This window comes from Mustela nigripes, chromosome 6, assembly GCF_022355385.1.
Source record: "Mustela nigripes isolate SB6536 chromosome 6, MUSNIG.SB6536, whole genome shotgun sequence".
NCBI classification, from domain to species: domain Eukaryota; kingdom Metazoa; phylum Chordata; class Mammalia; order Carnivora; family Mustelidae; genus Mustela; species Mustela nigripes.
This window is the reverse complement of record NC_081562.1, coordinates 53017909-53038518: the sequence shown is the minus strand read 5'-3', so window position 1 is coordinate 53038518 and position 20610 is coordinate 53017909. Positions and strand designations below refer to the sequence as shown.

Below are 20610 nucleotides of genomic sequence, written 5' to 3'. Positions count from 1 at the left end.
TAAGGTCATACCAAATTAACTCTTCTTTTATTATATAACACATAAGAAATTTGATTTTGTTTTCCCAGTAACAAATACTATTATAGCCTATGTTTTTGTGTATAAGTGTATAAGAACTTCTGAATTAAAAAATATTTACTTAATAAAGATGTCCAGTATTGGAATTATCAAAACAAAATGTATATGCTCTTTCAGGTTTTGATTGCCATATTACCCACTAAATAGTTGTGTCAGCGTTCAGTTCTAACAACTGATACAGAAGTACCTGCCTCATTAAATCATCACCATAATTGGAGTTTTCATTTAAAAAATAAATGAAAGAAAAGAAACTCTTGAAAATGTCATAGTGGGGGAAAAAAGATATTTTATCAATTTAATTAGGATGAATTTGAATCCTCTTAATGTGAAAAGAATTCCTATATGATTTGAGAAATTTTCATTTTCTTTTTGAGAACTTGTTTCTAATGTCTTACATTTTTTAAGTGTGATGCCTTTTCTCAAGTTTCTGATAATATTTAATATAGTTACTATTTACTGAATGCTGATGACTGCATTGAGCATTGCATTCATTATATTTTTACAACAGTGCTATAAAACACAAGCTACTATCATCTCTATTTTAGAAAGAAATATAATAAGATACAGAGAATTAAAATAATTTATCAATTAGTGGAGCTTTGGGATGGCAGACCTAGCACTGGATTTAGACAAATGCTATTTGGCTTCAGAGGTATTGTCCTAACCAAGACCTCTGTTATAATTTATGTAAACAATTAAAAATGTAATATTTGATGTATTTGTTTAAACTGTTTATTTAATTGAGGACATGGAAATTATTTGCTTTTGAGTATTTTTAAAGTATTTAAATTTTTTTTAGTATTTTTAAATTATTTTGAGACTATTCAAAGTATTTTAAGGACATATTGGGTAAAAGGCTGACACTTTTTACAATGTCCTTTGGACTCTAGGAAAATCATAACAATATTTTTTCTTGTTGTTGTTTCAGGGAAGAGTAGCTGACATGTGCCAGAATTTCATAAATGTAATATATGAGAGATGGAGATTACATGTGTTAAAAATAAGGGAATAATCAATATAAGCTTCAAAAAATCCAGGGTCCTAACCTAATTTTACTAGTAAAACCCTACTGGAAGCCAGAATTAATAAGATTAACACCTATAATTAATCTTCCCATTGTTGTGCTAAAAAAGTTCAAACCACATATCTGGAGAGCCAACATATTTATCAAGTAACGCCTTCATAAGAGACGTACTAAGCTAAATGCTGATACAGAATTGGGACTTCTTGACCCTTCTTTAACATTACATTCCACTTAAATTTGACATTAAAGAGTATGTCAGTATCAGCAGTAATGATATCCCACAGAAGCTCTGCTGGCTACAAGGCTATTTGTGGGCAGGCTGCAGGAACAGGAGGAACGAAATCAGGATGTCCAGGAGTGGACAGGAGTGAAGGAGTTGCCTCCTTCGGGTTGTATGTACTGTGCTCTGTGCATTGTTTCTTTAGTATTCCCTGGGACTTAACTTGGGACAGCTAAAAACAATAGCAAATCAGATTATATTAGCCAACAACTTCCAAGATGAATTAAGCTTTTAGAAGGAAGGAAAACTTGACTACAGGCAAAGGCATTTTAATAAACTGCATTGGTATCCACCAAAAGCTTTTCAAATCACAAAGGGATAATATTTATTCTTTTTGATCTGTTTAAAAATTTGAGCTACATATTTCATGAGCCTATGTTAACCCATAGATAACACTACAGTGAGAGTTTTCTTTTATAAGAAAAAGACAGTAAGAAGAACTATAAGACATGTGCAGGTAGAACATTTGTGCCCTGATCTTAGTTTTCCCTCTATTTTGCATGTAATTGATATTTACAGCTCACAGATGATTTTAGTGATTTAGGTTGAGTCTCAAAAGCATTGAGAATTTTTAAACAGAAAAAAGCCAATTAGTGGAATGTGAAGAGCATGGGCTTTGGGAAGTGAGGAAGATGGAATGGAATATGGAATTTCAATTTCACATCTTACAATGTGGAGAAGTGCATTGCCTGATCTCATTTCACTAACCTGCACAATGAGATAATACATCTCCATCTCAGGGTCACTTAAAAAACTAAATGAGAATCTATGTAAACATCGGGTATATACGAGTGTCCAACAATTAGGAAAATTATTATAATTGGTAAATGGAATTATATTCAGTTTTACTATTCACTAATCTCACATTTATTAACTGTTTTTCTAAATGTTAGTGGAAACAATCCTCGAGTAACAAAAAATCTCAAATCAACTGTATTTGCCTTTAACTGAAACTTTAAAAAAATGTGTTGTAGTTTTTTGTGTGTTTTAGGAGAAAGTGAGATATTTATTTAACCCTACCACTAAGACGTTATGCGTTTCATTAAAGTTTATCTAGTTTATGCCAATCTCCATACCTTCTACATTTATGGAATGCACAATGAGAATTGTTGTTTCCAGTATTGACCTAGAAGATTCTAAGATCCTGAATAATTCACGTGTTACTTATATACATTTATATTTTCTGCTAAAGAAAAAAGTGCTGCAAATTTTATAATTTTTCTAAAATATAATTTTAATATAACTTTTAAAATATATAATTTTAAAATATAATTTTAAAAAAATCAATTTAATCATTAAATTTGATTTACTGAGATTTTAGATTCTACCTTACCTCAAATTTGATTTTTGTTGTTGTTCTTCTTTCTTTCTCTTTTTTAAAGTAAGCTCTGGACCCAACATGGGGTTTGAACTCAGGACCCAGAGAACAGGCGTCACATGTTCTACCAGCTGAGCCAGCCAGGTGCCCCCTGAGTTTGATTTGTTACAAAGCAGCCGGATCCTCATAACAAAATCATGTACCTAATTTAACCCAAATTCCGTGGGGAAGATAGCACTAATAGATGAGGATCGCAATTGAATTTGGTCATTGGAATAGTCCTAGACTACAGATTTCATATATAATTTCTGAAGAAGCCCATCAAATACTCCCATGGTATTGTTCATCTATAATTATGTATACTTCCTCCTACCAGGTACACATATGGCCAACCTGTGCAAGGGAAAGCCCAAATCCGGGTGTGCAGGGAATATTTTTCCTCTGGGAATTGTGAGAACAACAACAATGAAATATGTGAACAGTTTATTGCACAGGTACAGATCATCACGTTTATTTAAAAAAAATGTTTTTGTTCATTTCATTCTGTAGAGAAGGATAAATTCTCCCTCTATCCTTCATGGTCTTCCACTGGACGAAGAATTAAATTTACATGAAGCAGGTTAACAGGAGGAAAAAAAAACACAAAACAGTTTTATTAGGTGCACATGGAGGTCCCATAATGAAACTGAGATCTAACAAAGTGACCAAGGCAGGTAGTTTTTATAGTTTTTAGACAATAAATTTGTGAGGAATTGACAGGATAAAGAAAACAGATGTTTGGGAGCTTTTAATTAGTAAGGAATTTTAATCGGAATTTGGTCTGAAGTAGTAGATCAGAAAGAAAGTAAGATTTGTTTCCATAGCTTTCTTCGCTTCAAGGTCTGTTCTCTCTAGGGATAAGAATGTCTTTTTACTTTTTAGTGCAGTGGCCATGCCTTTCATATAGGAGATCTATTTCCTGCTTTCACAGGTACCAACGAGGGTCTGCGTGTCCTCACACTGGCTATTTCTTAAGTAACTTTTATTTAAAATAATCAATATGCCGAAGTGGCACGTTTGGGGAAGCCTGCCCTCGGCCTCTACAATTTCATTTGTAAGAGGAACTTAACAACACTATTTTCATTTTGCGGATAATGGGGGTTTCAACTAGATAAAGTGAAGAACGAAGAGCAAGTACAACATCCTCCAATAGTCTCTTGTTCTCTAGGCCATGTAGATTGTTACCCACCGATGAATTCATAGAATTGTCAAATGTGAACAATCTTATTGGCTTTCTTGCTTTATATACTGTCTACTGACCTCTCTGATCTTTCTGCGTGGAATCATTAGTTATCTGTTAAATAACCTGGTCATACACACCATGCAACCTAGAACTGTCCTTGTGGAAGAAGTTCACTTGTAAACACCAGCAATTCTGAGTATCTACTTGTATTACTTTAGATTTGAGGTTCATTTGTGAAGGCATGATTTGTTTTCCCAATCTGTAGCATCTTCACGTAAGTAAACAATTCTGCCCATTTGTTTGAGAAGCAACTTTGGACTTTGAACATGAAATCTGTATACAGTTCAGTTTATAATTTAAGTCTGATTGTCCTGAAGTTACTCACCAAAGTGATGAACATCCTTTAGGTAAATATCAATATTTGGTCAGGACAAGCAGAATTCTTTTAGAGAGGAATGCAGGTGAAGAAAGGCTGAGTGGAATTCTTCCACATAAGCAGCACATTTTCCCATGGTGTGATTATAATGTACATTAATTAACTATTTTACCAAGTGATAGGTCTTCTCTTGGCTAATGCCTTTTTTCCCCCATTGTTAAAATAGAGCAGTAAATAATCTGCTAAAACTATCATCTGAGTGGTTTTACTTATTTGATATAGATTCCTTGGGGTGGGTTCCATGAGTTAAAGTAGAGAGATGATAGATAGAGAGATACAATTATATATGCATACAATTTTAATTTTAAAAATTATTATGTTATATTATTTTCCAAAAAGTTTTTAAGCATTCAAATTCTTGTCAGCAACATGTGAGAACACTATATTTCCCAAATTACTCTCATCTGTATATATATAGCGGTTTTAAAAATGTTGCCATTTTGATAGAAATTTGTTTTAATTTGCATTACACATGAGTTTGAGCATATTTTCATATTCTTGTTATCAGTTTGAGTTTGTTCTTTTAAGAACTCTTAATTATCCGTTTTTCCTGTTCATGTGAAATTGAATCTTTTAAGTCTGTTATTTAAATACCAATTTTGACTGTGTTATTTTTGAAATATCAAAGTTCCTAATGTTTATAAGTTCTTGGCCTTAGAAAAAGTTCTCACCTACCACCATGTTGTATATACAGCTATTAAAGCACTTTAAAATTTTAAACATTTCTCTAATCAACATAAAACAGTTTTTGATTATATTCTAAAATAAAACATTTTGTTTTCTTCCAAATGGATGGTCAGTTGTATTCACACCTAATCTTATACAACTTTGCTCTCCCTCTTTATTCTACATCATGCTCATAAAAGTTTAATCTATTTTACTGGCCTTTCTTTGACTTGCATTTTATTATTTTCTCTCTGATATTATTTTTGTGTTCCTAAATCATGTATTTTTATTTTCAACATATTCATTCTTTTCTCTAAAATTTCATTTTGTTGGTTTTAAAAAAATGTTAGTTCTTTCTTTTTGCTAAAAACACATTGTGTGGGGCTCCTGGGTGGCTCTGTAGATTAAGCCTCAGACTCTTTGATTTCAGTTTAGGGTCATCACCCGAGGGTCCTTGGATTGAGCCACATGGGGCTCCCTCTTCAGAGGAAGGTCTGCTTCTCTCTCCCTCTGTCTCTCCCCTCTGCTCATGCTCTCTCTTTCATTCTCTCTCTCTCAAACTAAAAACAAACAAACAAACAAACAAACAAAAAACCCTTTGGAAAAAAACACATACACACACACTGTGTTTTACTTTTTCCTTTAACCATAGCTTAATACCATGGATTTTCATGCAAAGCACTTTTTTCCTTGGTATTAATGTTGAGATTCTTAGCTCTTTGTCTCAGGGCTTACTGAAAAATATTTTTTTTCTTAGTTTCAAGCCACTTAAGATTCTTCTGATGACATTTTACATTTCTTTTTAATTTGAATTGTAAATATATGAAGTAAAATTTTCTTTTTTATAATTAATGTTACAGTTGATAATTTAGAGGAGCACATATTCTCCAATCAGAATTCCTAGCTACCACTTTCTATCTGTGTGACCTTGGGCAGATTATATAACCTACTTCTACTTCAGTTTATTTATCCTTATAGTGGAGGTCTAGCTCATATGGTAGTTTTGAGAATCAAATGAATTGCTATATCCCTCTAATATTTTAAATTTAGAATTAATAGACACTTTATTTTATAATATAATTAAATCTATATTTCTCTGATTCTTGATGTCACTAATGAAAGATTATCCATAGATTTTTCCTTATTTTAAATGAACAGTTTACCTTAAAAAGTGTTTTGATGTTACACACTTGAAGACTAAAGATGATTTTAATCTCTAATTCTTAAAATATCATTCAGTTCGAGACTCATTCTTTAATTTGTTTCCATCCACATTGTTTTCGGTAAATCTATAAAAAATACATTTCCTCCTTAACTTGCTTTAGTTGCTGATGAAATCCCACCCCTTCTTTTGTAATTCTTGGTCATTCAACAAGTTTATGGGTTGGTGTGAGGGAGTTAGAAATCTGTGCTAAAACTCTACATCCTTTTAAGACTTTTAATCCCTAATCTTTTCGTTATACCTTCTCTTCATTTTTCAGTTGAGAAACGGTTGTAACACTCAAACTGTAAACACAAAAGTCTTTCAACTCTACCGTTCAGAATTTTTCATGTCATTTCATATCACTGGAACAGTTACAGAATTTGGGACAGGTAATGACCACATTTTATGGGCAACCTGGGGATATATGCAGCTCACTGGAGAGAAGTTTATCGAGTTAGAAATATTCACCAAATAGAGATCATTCACTCTTCCACATTGTCAAGTAGAGTATATTTGTCAATAGGTCAACCTGAAGGTTGCTTTTGAAAAGACTTTCTACATAATATGTAAAATAAACAAATTATGTAAATGCTACATATTTATATCTGCTTCTGTGCCTGCATCAGTCAGAACAAGGCAGTTTCTCCTGAAGTAGTAGAGCTAAGCTAATAAATTATAGATCTCTCTTTAACTTTGTGTAAATCAGTTGATAAACAGTTGCCAGGGTCTAGTCTTTGATTTAATGCAGGAGATCACGATTTATATCTAGAAAGTCAAATCCAGTTCCATACTTACTGATGTGAAGTTTACTGGAACAGGACCACATATGTTAACCTTGCTTAAAAGCTGTGGTTATGAGGTTTAATAGCTGTAGACCTTGCGGTGCAAAGCCTGGAATAATAACTATGAGATTGTCTTCACAGAAAAAGTTTGTCAACCTCTAATTTGATACAAATGGAGACAGTTGCAAGTGTAAAATATTAATGTGACATTTACACATAATAAGTGCTCAATAAATAAGGAATCAAAAAGAAAAAGGGGGAAGTGAAAATTAATTTGGGATGGAGAAAACCAGATTCAATTACTAATTATTTCTTGTTACTTAAAAATTATTAGGATAATATTATTTATAAAGTGCTTTATAGAAAGGTATTTGATCAAAGGTGTGTGACATTCATTATGAATGTTTGTCACATTCATATTATAACTTAGCTAGATATGTTTACCTCTGCTTACCACATAGTTTGCTGATACCATAGTGCATTTTTATTTACTTTGCTTTCAGGTATTGTTCTTATCTGGCAAAAATCTAAAAGCATAGCTATCTGGAAGGCTAAGGAAAGGTTTAAAGGAAGTGAAAACCTTATTCTTGAGATGTCTATGAGATTGTGTCGTAAAAGGAATTACAAGCCAGAACTGAGTAGAATTGTGAGAGGAAGGAAATTAAAAGCATTTTCTCCTTCTTCTGATTCAAACACTTTCATTATTCAGTTTGATGTATACTATAACTACATAGATATGGAGCATTCTGGAACATGCTCCAAAGCACCCACATCTCCCTTTCAGTGTAGAGCAAGAATGTCATTCTGTGTACAGAAGTTTGCCATGTCCTCTAAGCTGTTCTTTCTTTTGAGTCTTGATCAAACAATTTTCCCTCCTCACACTATTTTTCACTTCTTACAGGTGTGCAAATCAGTGAAAGAGCTTCTACTTTTATCACTCAACTGCTTGGGAGTGTGAGCTTTGAGAACATGGATCCTTTCTATAGAAGAGGAATTTCTTATTTTGGAACTGTAGGTCTAACTTAAAAATACATATTCTCTTTTCCTTTTCAGGGATCATGGATTGCCCTTTGAAAGTTTCTGGAGATATTTTTCCTATTTTCGTAACACATTTGTAGTCTTACTGCGTCTGATAGATGAGGAAAAGGTCCCAGGGTGAAAGAAAGCAATAGATAAAATTGTATCTGTTTCCATTTTATGTATCTTTTAATAGAACACATTTCTGTATATAGAAATTTCATAAAATTACAAGTCAACAATCACATTAGGGAATAGAAAAAATTCCTTCTCTGTAGAAATGTGATGTTTGAATTTTAAAACTTAATTTTTTTTTTTTTTTTTGTACAGCTTAAATTTTCTGGTCCTAATAATGTGCCGATGGCGGACAAGTTATTGCAATTGGAGCTCAATGACAGGATTATAGGAAACTACACCACAGATGAGAATGGGGAAGCTCCTTTCTCAATTGACACTTCAGATATATTCGATCAAGCGTTCAATCTGAAAGTAAGACATCAAAAGTAGATAGGATCCCACAACCTATTTGAGTGTTAGGGATTTTGAACATTAGGAATTGCTTAAAAGATCATTTGTATTAAGAATATATTTTAGGGGTGCCTGGGTGGCCCAGTCAGTTAAGCATCAGGCTCTTGGTTTTGGCTGAGGTCATGGTCTCAGGGTCATGAGACAGAGCCCCCTTGGGCTCTGTGTTCAGTGTGAAGTTTGCTTAAGACTCTCTGTCCCTCACCCTCTGCCCCTCCCCACTCTCTAAAAATAAATAAACAAACCTTTTTTAAAAATATCTTAACAAAGTTTTAATATTTGAAGTATTTTATATGCTTGTTCTTTATTAAATTATATGTAAGAAAACTTATTTGAGAGGATGTTGTTATAAAGTCTACCAATCAATAGTTTCCTCTGAGAAACCAGAAGGAGTTCATGCAGTTGAGTTGTTTTTTTTTTCCCCTTTGATCATTTGATGCATAAAAAGGGAAGATACTATGATGTCTTTTTTTCTGCTTCTTTCTTTTTTTTCCCCCATTTTTTAAATTAACATATAAAGTATATTTGCCCCTGGGGTCCAGGTCTGTGAATCATCAGGCTTACACATTTCACAGCACTCACCACAGCACCTACCCTCCCCAATATTTCTCTGCTTCTTAAACAGAATTTTGGAGTTAAACAATTTGTCCATGCACATAGATAGCTGAAAGACACAGGGTGTAAGGCTGTCCCCTGACTGCAATTACAAAGAAAAAAGAAATTAACATAGGTCTAATAAAATATACATACAATTATGGTCATGTTTTATATACAAAAAAGAAAGTGTTAATTATTATTTTACTCCCAATAACTTGATATTTGAAACGTCACCCACAAGCTAAGATTCCTCCCTATTTTGAAGAATTAAGAAGCCTTCCATTCTGGAATAATCCCTATCTTTAAAGGTCTTTGTTGCTCTAAGATCCTTTGCTTTCCTTTTCTTATCAGGCCACATACCTTCGACCTATGAGCTGCCATCCCTCCAGCTGGCTAACACCTGAGTATGTGGATGCTCATTTCTCAGTTTCACGCTTTTACTCCCGAACCAATAGCTTCCTGAAGATTGTTCCTGAGCCAAAGCAGCTTAGATGCAACCAACAAAAAATTGTTACCGTGCATTACTCCCTAAACGGGGAAGCATATAGGGATGATTCAAGTATCAACTTCTTTTATTTGGTAAGTCTCAGTTGATGGATCCTTGGGTCTTGTCTAGTTGTCTGCTTAGCACAGGACAGGTTGGAACGGGTCTGTCCATCATCCCATGGCATCTGAGTGAGTCGACCTTCTCACTTTGCTGGGAATGATATTGGAGCTATTAATAACAAACAGAAACTAGTAAGCCAACAACCACATAAAAAGATCCAAGGCAATTTCAATTTCCCTAAGATTGAAAAACTTGCTATTCAGGTCTACAATTTTAATCATTTGATTATAACTTATACCAAGCATTTATGATTCTTCATGACACTGCAACATTCGGTGGATACCAGAAAGTAAGGCACAAGGCTGCTCATTTTGCTAAACAGTAAAAGGAATTCGCTTTTTTGGTTCTTTCCCCATATTTATCCATTCTGTCCTTATAAAGCATATTGAAAGGTGGAAGAGATAGACTTTTCGACCCCCAAGGATGCCTCCATTTTACAAATAAGGGAACGGTGGTGAAGAAGTGAAATGACTTCGCTTACCCAAAGCCAGTCTAAATAATTCAGAGAACTGTAAATGCCCTTGCACAGTACACTGTGTCTCATTCATGAAGTTTCTAACGCATAATGGGCTTTCAATTAATAATAGTTTCTGTGTCCTTTTCCAAGTTGTGCAGAGTCTATGTTTCACACTTGTTCACAGAAACTACCTTCTCTTGGGAATAGAATTCTTGTTAAGCCATTCATTATCCATTTTTAATATCTGTGAATTGGATGATGTTACTCATTTTTTTTTCTTTGTTCTACACAGGTGATGGTGAAAGGAACTATCTTCCTCAGTGGACAGAAGGAAATCAGAAACAAAGGCATACTTAATGCATTCATTTTTTACTATGTACTCTGCTTTCATTTTTTCTTTCCTTTTAAGGGAATGTTACAGGGATAGAGTCAAGAGGTTAGGAAGAGCACTTAATGTTAACCATCAGTGGCTGGAAAGCAGTAGTACAGCCCAAGGTCTCCTTCCAACTATTTCAAAGAAAGGTTTCTACTTGCTTCTTTTATTGCCAGGTCATCACGCACACTAGAGAAAAGTGGTGATCAAAACCCAAACATTCTTAGTGCCTAAATTGTGCAGTCTTTTTTATTTGTGCACATAGTTTCCATTATTTAAGTGCTTTGCCTTTAAAATAAAGCCCAATTTGCTCTTCCTTCCCATAAGCCATTCTCTTTTAGCTAAGTGTAGCCAGTGAACCTGGAAACTTTGGGCACTGTACTGGTTAATGACGTCTCCTATTCACACAGCCTGGAATGGTAGCTTCTCATTCCCGATCGACATCAGTGCTGAACTGGCTCCTGTGGCTATCATGCTTGTCTACACCCTTCATCCCAGTGGGGAAATTGTGGCCGACAGTGCCAGATTCCAGGTTGACAAGTGCTTTAAAAACAAGGTGATGTTTCTTCTATTTCTTGCTTGTCTTGAGAGAGGCAGAGCTGTGAGCACTTTTCTTCCTGTTGTCTTCTAGTATAATTACTATCACCTTTATGTGGTGATCTCAGAGTAAATGCTGGTATAATTAAACTATTAGGAATAAGGGAATTGCCAGCAGAATAAATAACTTTTGGTAGCAATGCCAATCCTGAAATGAGAGGAGAAACGTGAAGATGTCCTTGTAGGGAGAGTTAAGGATGAGAACGGGCAGGAGAAACATAAATACAGAAATCTATAAACATTTATTTGGAAAAGATTGCATGTATTCAAATTATTTTGAATGCATTCAAACGTATTTATTCAACTTATTTTTTAAATGATCTTACTCTCCTTTTCTTCCTCCATTGCAGGTTAGCATAAAGTTCTCTAAGGAGCAGGGGCTACCCGGGTCCAACACCAGTCTCTACCTGCAAGCAGCCCCTGACTCACTCTGTGCACTCCGGGCTGTGGATAAGAGTGTCCTTCTGCTGAAATCAGAACAACAGCTGTCAGCTGAAAGTGTAAGCTCTCTGATTTCCTCATTTTAATCTGGACTCCTTCCCTTCAGCTTATTTTTTTTGTTTTTTAAGATTGTGTTTATTTATTTAAGAGAGCAAGAGAGAGAGAGCATGAGCAGGGGGAGCAGCAGGCAGAGGGAGAAGCAGTGTCCCCACTGAGCAAGAAGCCTGATGCGGGACTCCATCCCAGGACTCTGGGATGATGACCTGATCCGAAGGCAGCCGCCTAATGGACTAAGCCACCCAGGCATCCTCGGCTGATGTTTTCATTTGAGATGAACATACTGAGAACATCAAATATTTTCTTCCTTTGTTCATGGGTTACATGTTTGATTTTTCTTGAGACCTGGAGTTAAATCTCTGTGTTGAAGGATAAGTTTGGGTATAGCACCCAAAGTTGTTATCTATGAACAGATCTTGTATTGTCATAAGCATTTCCAGACCAGCCATTCTCGAATTTGAGACATCAAAATTATTCCCATTAATAACTATTGGATATTTTCCCTTTATTTTTAACACAAGAACATATAAATATTGAGATGTATGATCCTACTTACAACTAATTTAATTAATTAAATATTTTCTTATTATTAAATATACCTATTGCTTTAATCTATTTGAGCTGCTACAAAAAAAAAAAAAAAAATTCCCCAAATTAGATACCTTATAAACAGTAAAAATACTTCTCACACTTCTGGAGGCTGAAATTCTAAGATGAGGGGGCCAGCATGGTCAGTGAAGCCCTCTTCTGGTTTGCAGATTTCTTGTATCCTCACATAGTGGAAAGGACAAGAGACATCTCTCAGGCATCTTTTATAAGGCCATGAATCTCATTCTCTACTCGTTCTACCCTCATGACCAAATCACCCCCCAAAGTCTCCACCTCCTAATTCCCACAATGGGCATCAGGATTTCAACACATTTATTTTGGGAAGACACATTTAGCACCTGTGTAGTTTAAAAAATGTGCAAAATACACAAAGAAATAAAGAAGGAAATATTTAAAATCATTCATAATCTTAACACTCATACTTTTTTATTTCACAAAATGGACCTTTATTTTACAGAAATGAACATTTATGATACTATTTTTTAAATCTGTTTTCTGAAGGTATATATATGTTACAAATGAGATCTCCCTGAAAAATGCAATTTTGTTTTCTGCTCTTAACATTCTATAGTACATCTAGTTTTAAGTATAAACTATAAAAATTAATTAATAACAATATATTAATAATGATTAATCATAACATAAACTGTGTTTTTTTTCCCACATTCCCTACTTGCGAAAGTTAAATACATATAAATTTTTTATTGGTGCTAAGAAGCTTCTAACTGATTTCAAAGTCAGTTAGAAAAGGATCAAAAAATAAAGGATAAACATATCTGTAAGTGTGGAAAATATATATACACTTTCTAAGAATTTCATGGAGCCAGACTAAAGAGCTTCTGCCCATTCTTCCTACAACTGGAGGTAGCAAAGTTTTAGAAAAACCACCTTGAGGGAAAACCATTAAAGGTCCACCAGTAGAAAATTCCAGAAGCACTTCACCAGACCAGAAGATTCAAGAGAATGAGAATATATTATTAGAGCCAAAAGAGGTTGCCCTTGGTTATTATCTTATAGCCATATTAACAGTGTAAATCAAGCAAAGTTATATAAATGAGTGTATTCCAACTCATATTATTAAAGTTTGTTCTACTTTTAATATTATGTAAGTTTAATTTTTAGTTTTAAATAGTTTTAAAGATTTTATTTATTTATTTTATTTTAGAGAGAAAGAGAGAGAGAGCCCAGGTTGGGGGCACAAGGTGTGGGATAGAGAATCTCAAACAGACCACACTAAGCAGAGCCTGACTCAGAGCTCAATCTCAAAACACTAAGATCATAACCTGAGTGGAAACTTAGAGTCAGAAACCTAGCTAACTGAGCCATACAGTTGTCCTCATTTTTTTTTAAAGATTTTATTTATTTATTTATTTATTTATTTGACAGACAGAGATCACAAGTAGGCAGAGAGGCAGGCAGAGAGAGAGGAAGGGAAGCAGGCTTCCCGCTGAGCAGAGAGCCCAATGCGGGGCTCAGTCCCAGGACTCTGGGATCATGACCTGAACCGAAGGCAAAGGCTTTAACCCACTGAGCCACCCAGGTGCCCCTGTCCTCATTTTTAAAAAAGATTTTACTTATTGATTTTTACTTTGGTAGGGGCAGAAGGAGAGGATAGAATCTCCAGCAGACTTCTCACTGAGCATGGAGTCTTAAATAATTTTAAAAGATGTAAGAATTATATAGAGAACTCTCATGTACTCTTTACCACAGTCACTAATTTTTAGCATTTTGCCACATTTGTTTTCCCTTTCTCATTCTGTCTTCCCACCACCCCACACACAAACATGCCCACATATATATACATAACATTTCCATTTTTTTTTCCTAAACTATGTGAGAGTGGGTTGAATCCTTCATGCTACACTATTCCTTAATATGTCAGTGTTCATTTCCAAAGAGCATGGATATGCTCCTACATAATTATAATACAGTTGTCAAATTTAGAATATTAAACATTGATTCAATACTTCGGATCAGATGTCCCCTTTGCCACATATTTTTCCTAATTTAATACAAGATCCAAGACAGGATAACATACTGCATTTGGTACTCATGTTTCTTTAGTTTCATTTAACCTAGAACACTATTTTTCTTTGTCCCTTATGAAATTGATATTTTGGAGAACTTAAGCCAAATATTTTATTTGTTTGGGTTTTTGTTGTTGCTGTTGTAGTTATTGTTGTCTTGGGGTATTGTGGGGAGGGTTGTTTGTCTTTTGTTTTTTTAGAGAGACAGTATAAGCAGGGGTATGAAGGAGAAGGAGAGAGAGAAACTTAAGTAGACTCCATGACATGGAGCCTGACACAGCGCTCCATCTCATGACCCCAAGATCATGAACTGAGCCAAAACCAAGAGTCAGACTTAACAGACTAAACTAAACCACCTAAGTAGTTTTTGATAAATGTTCCTCATTTTAAGTTTGTCTGATATTTCTCATGATTGGGGCAAGATTATACATCTCTGTCCAGAATACCACATACATGATACTGTGCACTTTTCAAGGTATGCAAGATCCATCTGCCCATCATTGGTGATAGTAATTTTGATTACCTGATAAACATGTTTCCATATATCTCCATGGGCTATTTTCTTCCTTCAACTAATAAGCAGTTTGTGTTTATTAAAACTATTTGTATACCCTGCTCCTCCTCGAAATTTTCTTAGAGTTAGCATCCATTGATACTTTTTGCATAAACCAATATTGGTGTAATAGTTGAAACATGATTTTCTAATTTTCCCTCTTCCTCTTTATAATGGCACAAAACTTGCCAACTTTGTCAAAATAAAAGGAATGCTTAAAATCATTGGGAACCATGTGATTTTTTTCTCATAGGTGTACAGCCTACTTCCAAATATAGAACTATATGGTTATTTCCATCATGGGCTCAACCTTGATGATGGCAAGCTTGACTCTTGCATTCCTCAAAAGGATATGTTTTACAATGGTTTGTATTATGTACCTGTAAGCAATTATGGTGATGGAGACATCTATGATATTCTCAGGGTAAGATCATTTAAGATTTTAAAAATTATTTCCTCTCAATTTTAATTTTAGTATTCAGAATTCATATCTATGTCTTATTAATTGTGTGCTTTTCTTCCTATTCTTGGAGATTGGTGTCCATAATTTGTTTAAAGATCACTCTGCAATTGTCTTATAAAAAGGAGATATTAATTTTTGTTGATTTTTCTCTTTTTTAAAAAATAAATTAGTTTCTGTAAAGATATAAAAACCTTATGTTTGAAGTAATGAGACAGTTTTCAATTTATTGCAAGAGATGTTATGCAAAACTCATCAAATCAGGAAGCTAAAATATATTCCAAACTATCTATACTGAGGCAATCCACTGGATATGCTGAGACCTCTACAAAAGGATCTTTACAATTGAGGTCAAAGGTATAGAAGAAAAGGGGCATATAATTGGGCAGACTTTAGCTTAAGTCCCAATTCTCCAAAAGACTGATTGCATTCTGTGTGTGTGTGTGTGTGTGTGTGTGTGTGTTTATTTGGTGTTAATTAGGGTGATGATAGTGCTTATATCAGAAGTATTTTTCCCTTTGAATTAAGTGGGGAATGACTTAAAATATTTATCCAAATCCTAGCACATAAATGCTAGATAAGCCATAGTGCTTATCATTTTTTTTTCGAAATTAAAGACTTTCCATACATCAAATAGTGGTGACTTGACTTCTAAAATCCCAGACCCTTGCTAGCAGAGGAAACCGTTTTGTGTCATCTCCTTATGATTATAGTATAGTTGATAGGTCTTTTTTTTTTTGGGGGGGGGGTCTTAACATGAAAGAAAGCACAACTTTCTTTTGCTGTTTTTTTCTTTGAAGGCTATGGGTCTGAAAGTCTTTACCAATCTTCATTATCGGAAACCAGAAGTATGTTCAGTGGAGAGAAGGCTGCCATTCCCTGGGCCATTGTATCTAGCCTCAGAAGAATATGCACCAATGTATAGTTATGCCCCATCTAGAATTGCGTGTGAGTAATCTAGAATTTCGTGTCTGAGAGATGGCTAAAAGAAATCGTGGAATTGGGTATATTTGGGATAAAACTATACAAATTGGGATTTGGGTGTGAATTATACCATGTTTTTGGCTACAACTAGACATCTTGCAAGTGAACAAAGCAGGATAAGGCAGACCGGAAATGATTTTTTTTTTTGGCTTGGTTTTTGTTAAAAAGAAGAACTAGCTTCAGCTATGAAAGGAAGTTTATTTTTATTGGTAGAACACAATGTCAGAAGAGCATAGGAAGCTGGCAGTGTGTAGGGATGTGGGAAGACAGTCATTATAAGTGAGTGTGATACTTGAGAATGAGGTGTCCTGATGGAGCCCTTATACCTTTATTATGTATAAACCATAATTCAAGAGAAAGGGTATTTTAACTCCCAGATAGCCAAAAAGCTGGCATCAGAGAAGTGTGTTCAACTATTAGTCCATTTTCTGTTGGAAAGCCTGTAAGCAAAAAAATCAGCCATAGTCTTAGATGAATAAGGGAATTAAGCAGATTTTCAAAACAGAAATTTAGTCAGAGAAACAAAATGAAACAAATCATCAAAACAGAAATAAGATCAAAACTGAATTCCAGGTCTGAAAATACTTGAACAACTTTCTTAAATCCTTCTACATAACGTTGAATTAGTCCATTAATTGAAGTGGGGCTAATCCTGAAGGTGAGTACCAGAAAGTACTTGAGATAAATGAAAGGCCTGACAACTTTATATAAGTGTGGACTCAGGGGGCAGTCAAGAAGCCTTAGAAAGTCAAGTTTGAAACCACTTTGGAATCCTAGTCAAGAGGTTGAAGCTTTCCACTTTTCTGCTCTTTGATGACACCATAGTCAGTAAGCCTTATCAGAAACATTTCAACGTTTTAGTATCTTTCAATAAAATGTGCTGAAACCTAAAGTCATTCATTTTAATATCTTCTTTCTTCTGTTATGCATTTTTTAAGTCATTCAACAAACATTTACTGAGTTATAGGCACTGAGTTAGATGTTGTAAAGGCAGTAGCTTAATCTTTACTGTCCTGGAACTTTTAGTCTAACAGGGAAGTATTACAATAAAACAGGTAATTCCAAAAGCCTTGGGAGAGTACATTACATGCAAAGAATATGAATAGAAGATGTAAATTTCTCAATTTCTCAAGGGCCTCTTATATCCCCCTGAAGGAAAGAGCATTTATACCAAGACCTCAATGATGAATGATCATGCACCACAGAAAGAGATAGAAGGGCATTCCAAGCAGGGAGGAAAATATCAATAGCTAAGAAAATAAATGCCAAATGTCAGAAAGGTGGCTTCTGGGCCAGGGTGAAGACAGCCAAAGCAAGAGGGGTAGACAGCTCGTGGAGACCTTGTAGGGCATTTAAAGAGTTTGGAACTCATTTTCATGAATAATGCACAATTGACAAGTTTTCAGCCAATAATCTAATATGTGTTTTTCAAAGTCATCTTTGGCTGCTCTGTGGAAAAGGAGATTGGGATTTGGGCTGTTTGTATGAAATATTCTAAATGCTACTAATTAAATTGAGAGAGGGTGATGCTTGGACTACCATAAAAAGGCATGGAGCACTGGGTGTGGTGCATAAACAATGAAATTTAGAACGCTGAAAAAAAACATAAAATAAATGTTTCAAAGGTAATGGAAATAGAGAACCATGGATAGATTTGAGAGCTGTTTTCAAGCAGTTTTCATCAGATTGGTTCGGATAGGAAATGCTGGATGGAAGGGCTGAATCAAGGACAACTCTTAAGTTTCTGATTCGGGTGAGTGGATTTTGGTACCTTTCATGGAGACAGGAAATACTGGAGAGTCGTAGGTGGAAGATATAATGCATTTGCTTTTGGAAGAGTTTCACTTAAAATGCCTGAAATGCAACTGAAAAGGAAAATGTGTGCATAAGACTATGACACGCATAAGTCTGGAACTCGGAAGAGAGGTCCAGGCGGGAGACACAGAGGTGGGAGGAGGGAGAGCAGACATCAGCTCACGTGCTTAATGGTGTCCTGTGTGAGGATAGCAATGGGGAAACAGGGAATAAAGAAGAGAAGAGGACCGAAAACAGCTCTTAGGAATATGTCAAAGAGGGAGAAATTACATCTTGAAATGAGAACGGCAAAAAAAGAGAACTAGAAGGATATGACATCACAGAGGCTAACATCAGGGACTATTTAAAAAGAACACTGTGATTATGATTGCAAATACAGCCTAGAGGCAAAGAAAGTGAAAGGAAGTGTTCTTTAGAATTAGTGATATTGATGACACTAGAAATTCTAGGGAAGGTTAGCAGAGTGGAACTGGCAGACACCAGAATTTCAAATGAGAAACTCCATTTATGGAATAAACATCACTTTCTCTAAATTTGGTTTTGGAGGAACAATGTAGGCTGATTGTTGTTTTTGTCTGTTTGTTGTTGTCTTTAATAATGACAGAGATTTGAACAACAAAATACTGATGCCTTGGTTGAGATGCACATTTATTGACAATGAGCTCCGGGAGCAAAGCATTGTGTGGTTAAACAGATGGCTAATAGATGTGTGTCATTGAAGCCCATACCTTCATTCTCTCCTAAGAAAGCATTTCTTTTCCTTTTAGCTCATGAAAGCATGAAGGAGAATTTTGGCTATGCAGAACAGGCTATAAGAGAAACAGTAAGAACAAACTTTCCAGAGACATGGATATGGGACCTCGTCAGTGTCGAGTGAGTTTTTGAGTTTTCCCTCCTACATGTCTTTATTTCTATTTTCTTTTTAAACTTTATTCCTGGATATATAAAGTAGTGCCATATTTGTAAAAGATATTATACTATTCATTTGTATGTACTGACCATGTATTTTATTTTTTCTGTAGCATTGTTTCTCATTTATTAATCTCATGCAGATAGATGTAAACTGCCTCAATTAAAAAAAATGCACTGTTTAAAGAAATGTGATTTTTTTAAAAGATTTTATTTATTTATTTGTCAGAGAGACAGGCACAGTGAGAGAGGGAACACAAGCAGGGGGAATGAGAGAGGGAGACGCAGGCTTCCCGCAGAGCAAGCAGCCTGATGTGGGACTGGATCCCAGGATCCTGGGACCGTGTGACCTGAGCTGAAGGCAGATGCTTAACAACTGAGCCACCCAGGTGCCCCAAGAAATGTGATATTTTTAAGGATAAATTTCATAGAAGTCCAGCCCTCAAGATTATTACCCAATCCCCTGTCTAACCGTTTTAGCTTACTTTTAACCTTCAGTTAAAATCTTTTTGCTTATGGGACATTAGTGTAGCTCAGTCAGTTAAGTGTCTGCCTTTTGCTCAGGTCATGATCCCAAGGTCCTGGGATGGAGTCTTGCATCAGGCTCCTGGCTTCTCCCTCTGCCTGATGCTCCCCTTGCTTGTACTCTCTTTCTCTCCGACAAATAAAGAAAGAAAATCTTAAAAAAAAAACAAAAAAAAACAAAAAAAAAAACACCTTTTTGCTTGCTCTGGACTAAATTTAGTTTCCTCATTGAGGCAAAGAATAATTTTCATCAATGATCTCTCCTTAGTTCCTCAGGCTCGGCAAATCTGTCCTTCCACATCCCTGATACTATAACCCAGTGGCAGGCAGATGGCTTCTGTGTGAATGGTGATGCTGGATTTGGCATTTCATCAACAGCTACTCTGGAAATCTCCCAACCTTTCTTTGTTGAAATGACCTTGCCCTTTTCAGTTGTTCGAAATGAACAATCTGATTTGATTATCAATGTCTTCAGCTACCTGAACACATGTGTAGAGGTAAGCTGTTCCCTTTGACCTAGAGATGAAATCTACAAGGCCAAAAGATCCCTCAATATTTTCCTTGAATATCACCATATTCTTTTTATTCTCAAGGGCAAAATGGTATGATAAAGTGATGAGACCTGTTTCCATAATCCTTAGATTAAGACAGTTGCTTGAATTCACAGCAAAGATTTAAATACCGCTTTGACAATGTCATTTCATAATGATGTGTGTTCTACCTTATTTTTCTTCTTGTGAGAAGTCATTTGGTATCTTTAATTTTTGCTAACTTAAAATAGTTAATTTTCTCAAGATGGGAAGAGAATTAGTAACAGCAAAGTGTTTGGAGTGCCACCCTCATTGCATGACGATTTTTTTAGATTTCTGTTCAGCTGGAAGCATCTCAGGATTTTGAGGCAAATATCAGCACCCCTAAAAACAATGGCAGTGAGGTTATCCAACCTGGAGAGAGGAAAACATATGTCTGGACTCTATTACCTAAGTTATTGGGTAAGCAGCTATGTGTACGCCAATCTCTCATGGAAAGCCAAACTTTTTTCCTTTC

At 35.2% G+C, this 20610-nt stretch overlaps 1 protein-coding gene across 1 annotated transcript in view; it reads left to right on the top strand.

Annotated features, from left to right (window-relative positions):
* Window positions 1-20610, top strand: part of LOC132019472 (ovostatin homolog 2-like) — a 44585-nt gene that overhangs the window by 6779 nt on the left and 17196 nt on the right. Inside the window, exons 8-20 of the mRNA XM_059402575.1 lie at window positions 3077-3194; window positions 6506-6617; window positions 7912-8021; window positions 8358-8516; window positions 9501-9728; window positions 10506-10560; window positions 10997-11142; window positions 11534-11683; window positions 15124-15294; window positions 16131-16278; window positions 18897-19002; window positions 19832-20060; window positions 20426-20555. Coding sequence (XP_059258558.1) covers window positions 3077-3194; window positions 6506-6617; window positions 7912-8021; window positions 8358-8516; window positions 9501-9728; window positions 10506-10560; window positions 10997-11142; window positions 11534-11683; window positions 15124-15294; window positions 16131-16278; window positions 18897-19002; window positions 19832-20060; window positions 20426-20555 — 1862 coding nt within the window. The remainder of the gene's footprint in view (window positions 1-3076; window positions 3195-6505; window positions 6618-7911; window positions 8022-8357; window positions 8517-9500; window positions 9729-10505; window positions 10561-10996; window positions 11143-11533; window positions 11684-15123; window positions 15295-16130; window positions 16279-18896; window positions 19003-19831; window positions 20061-20425; window positions 20556-20610) is intronic.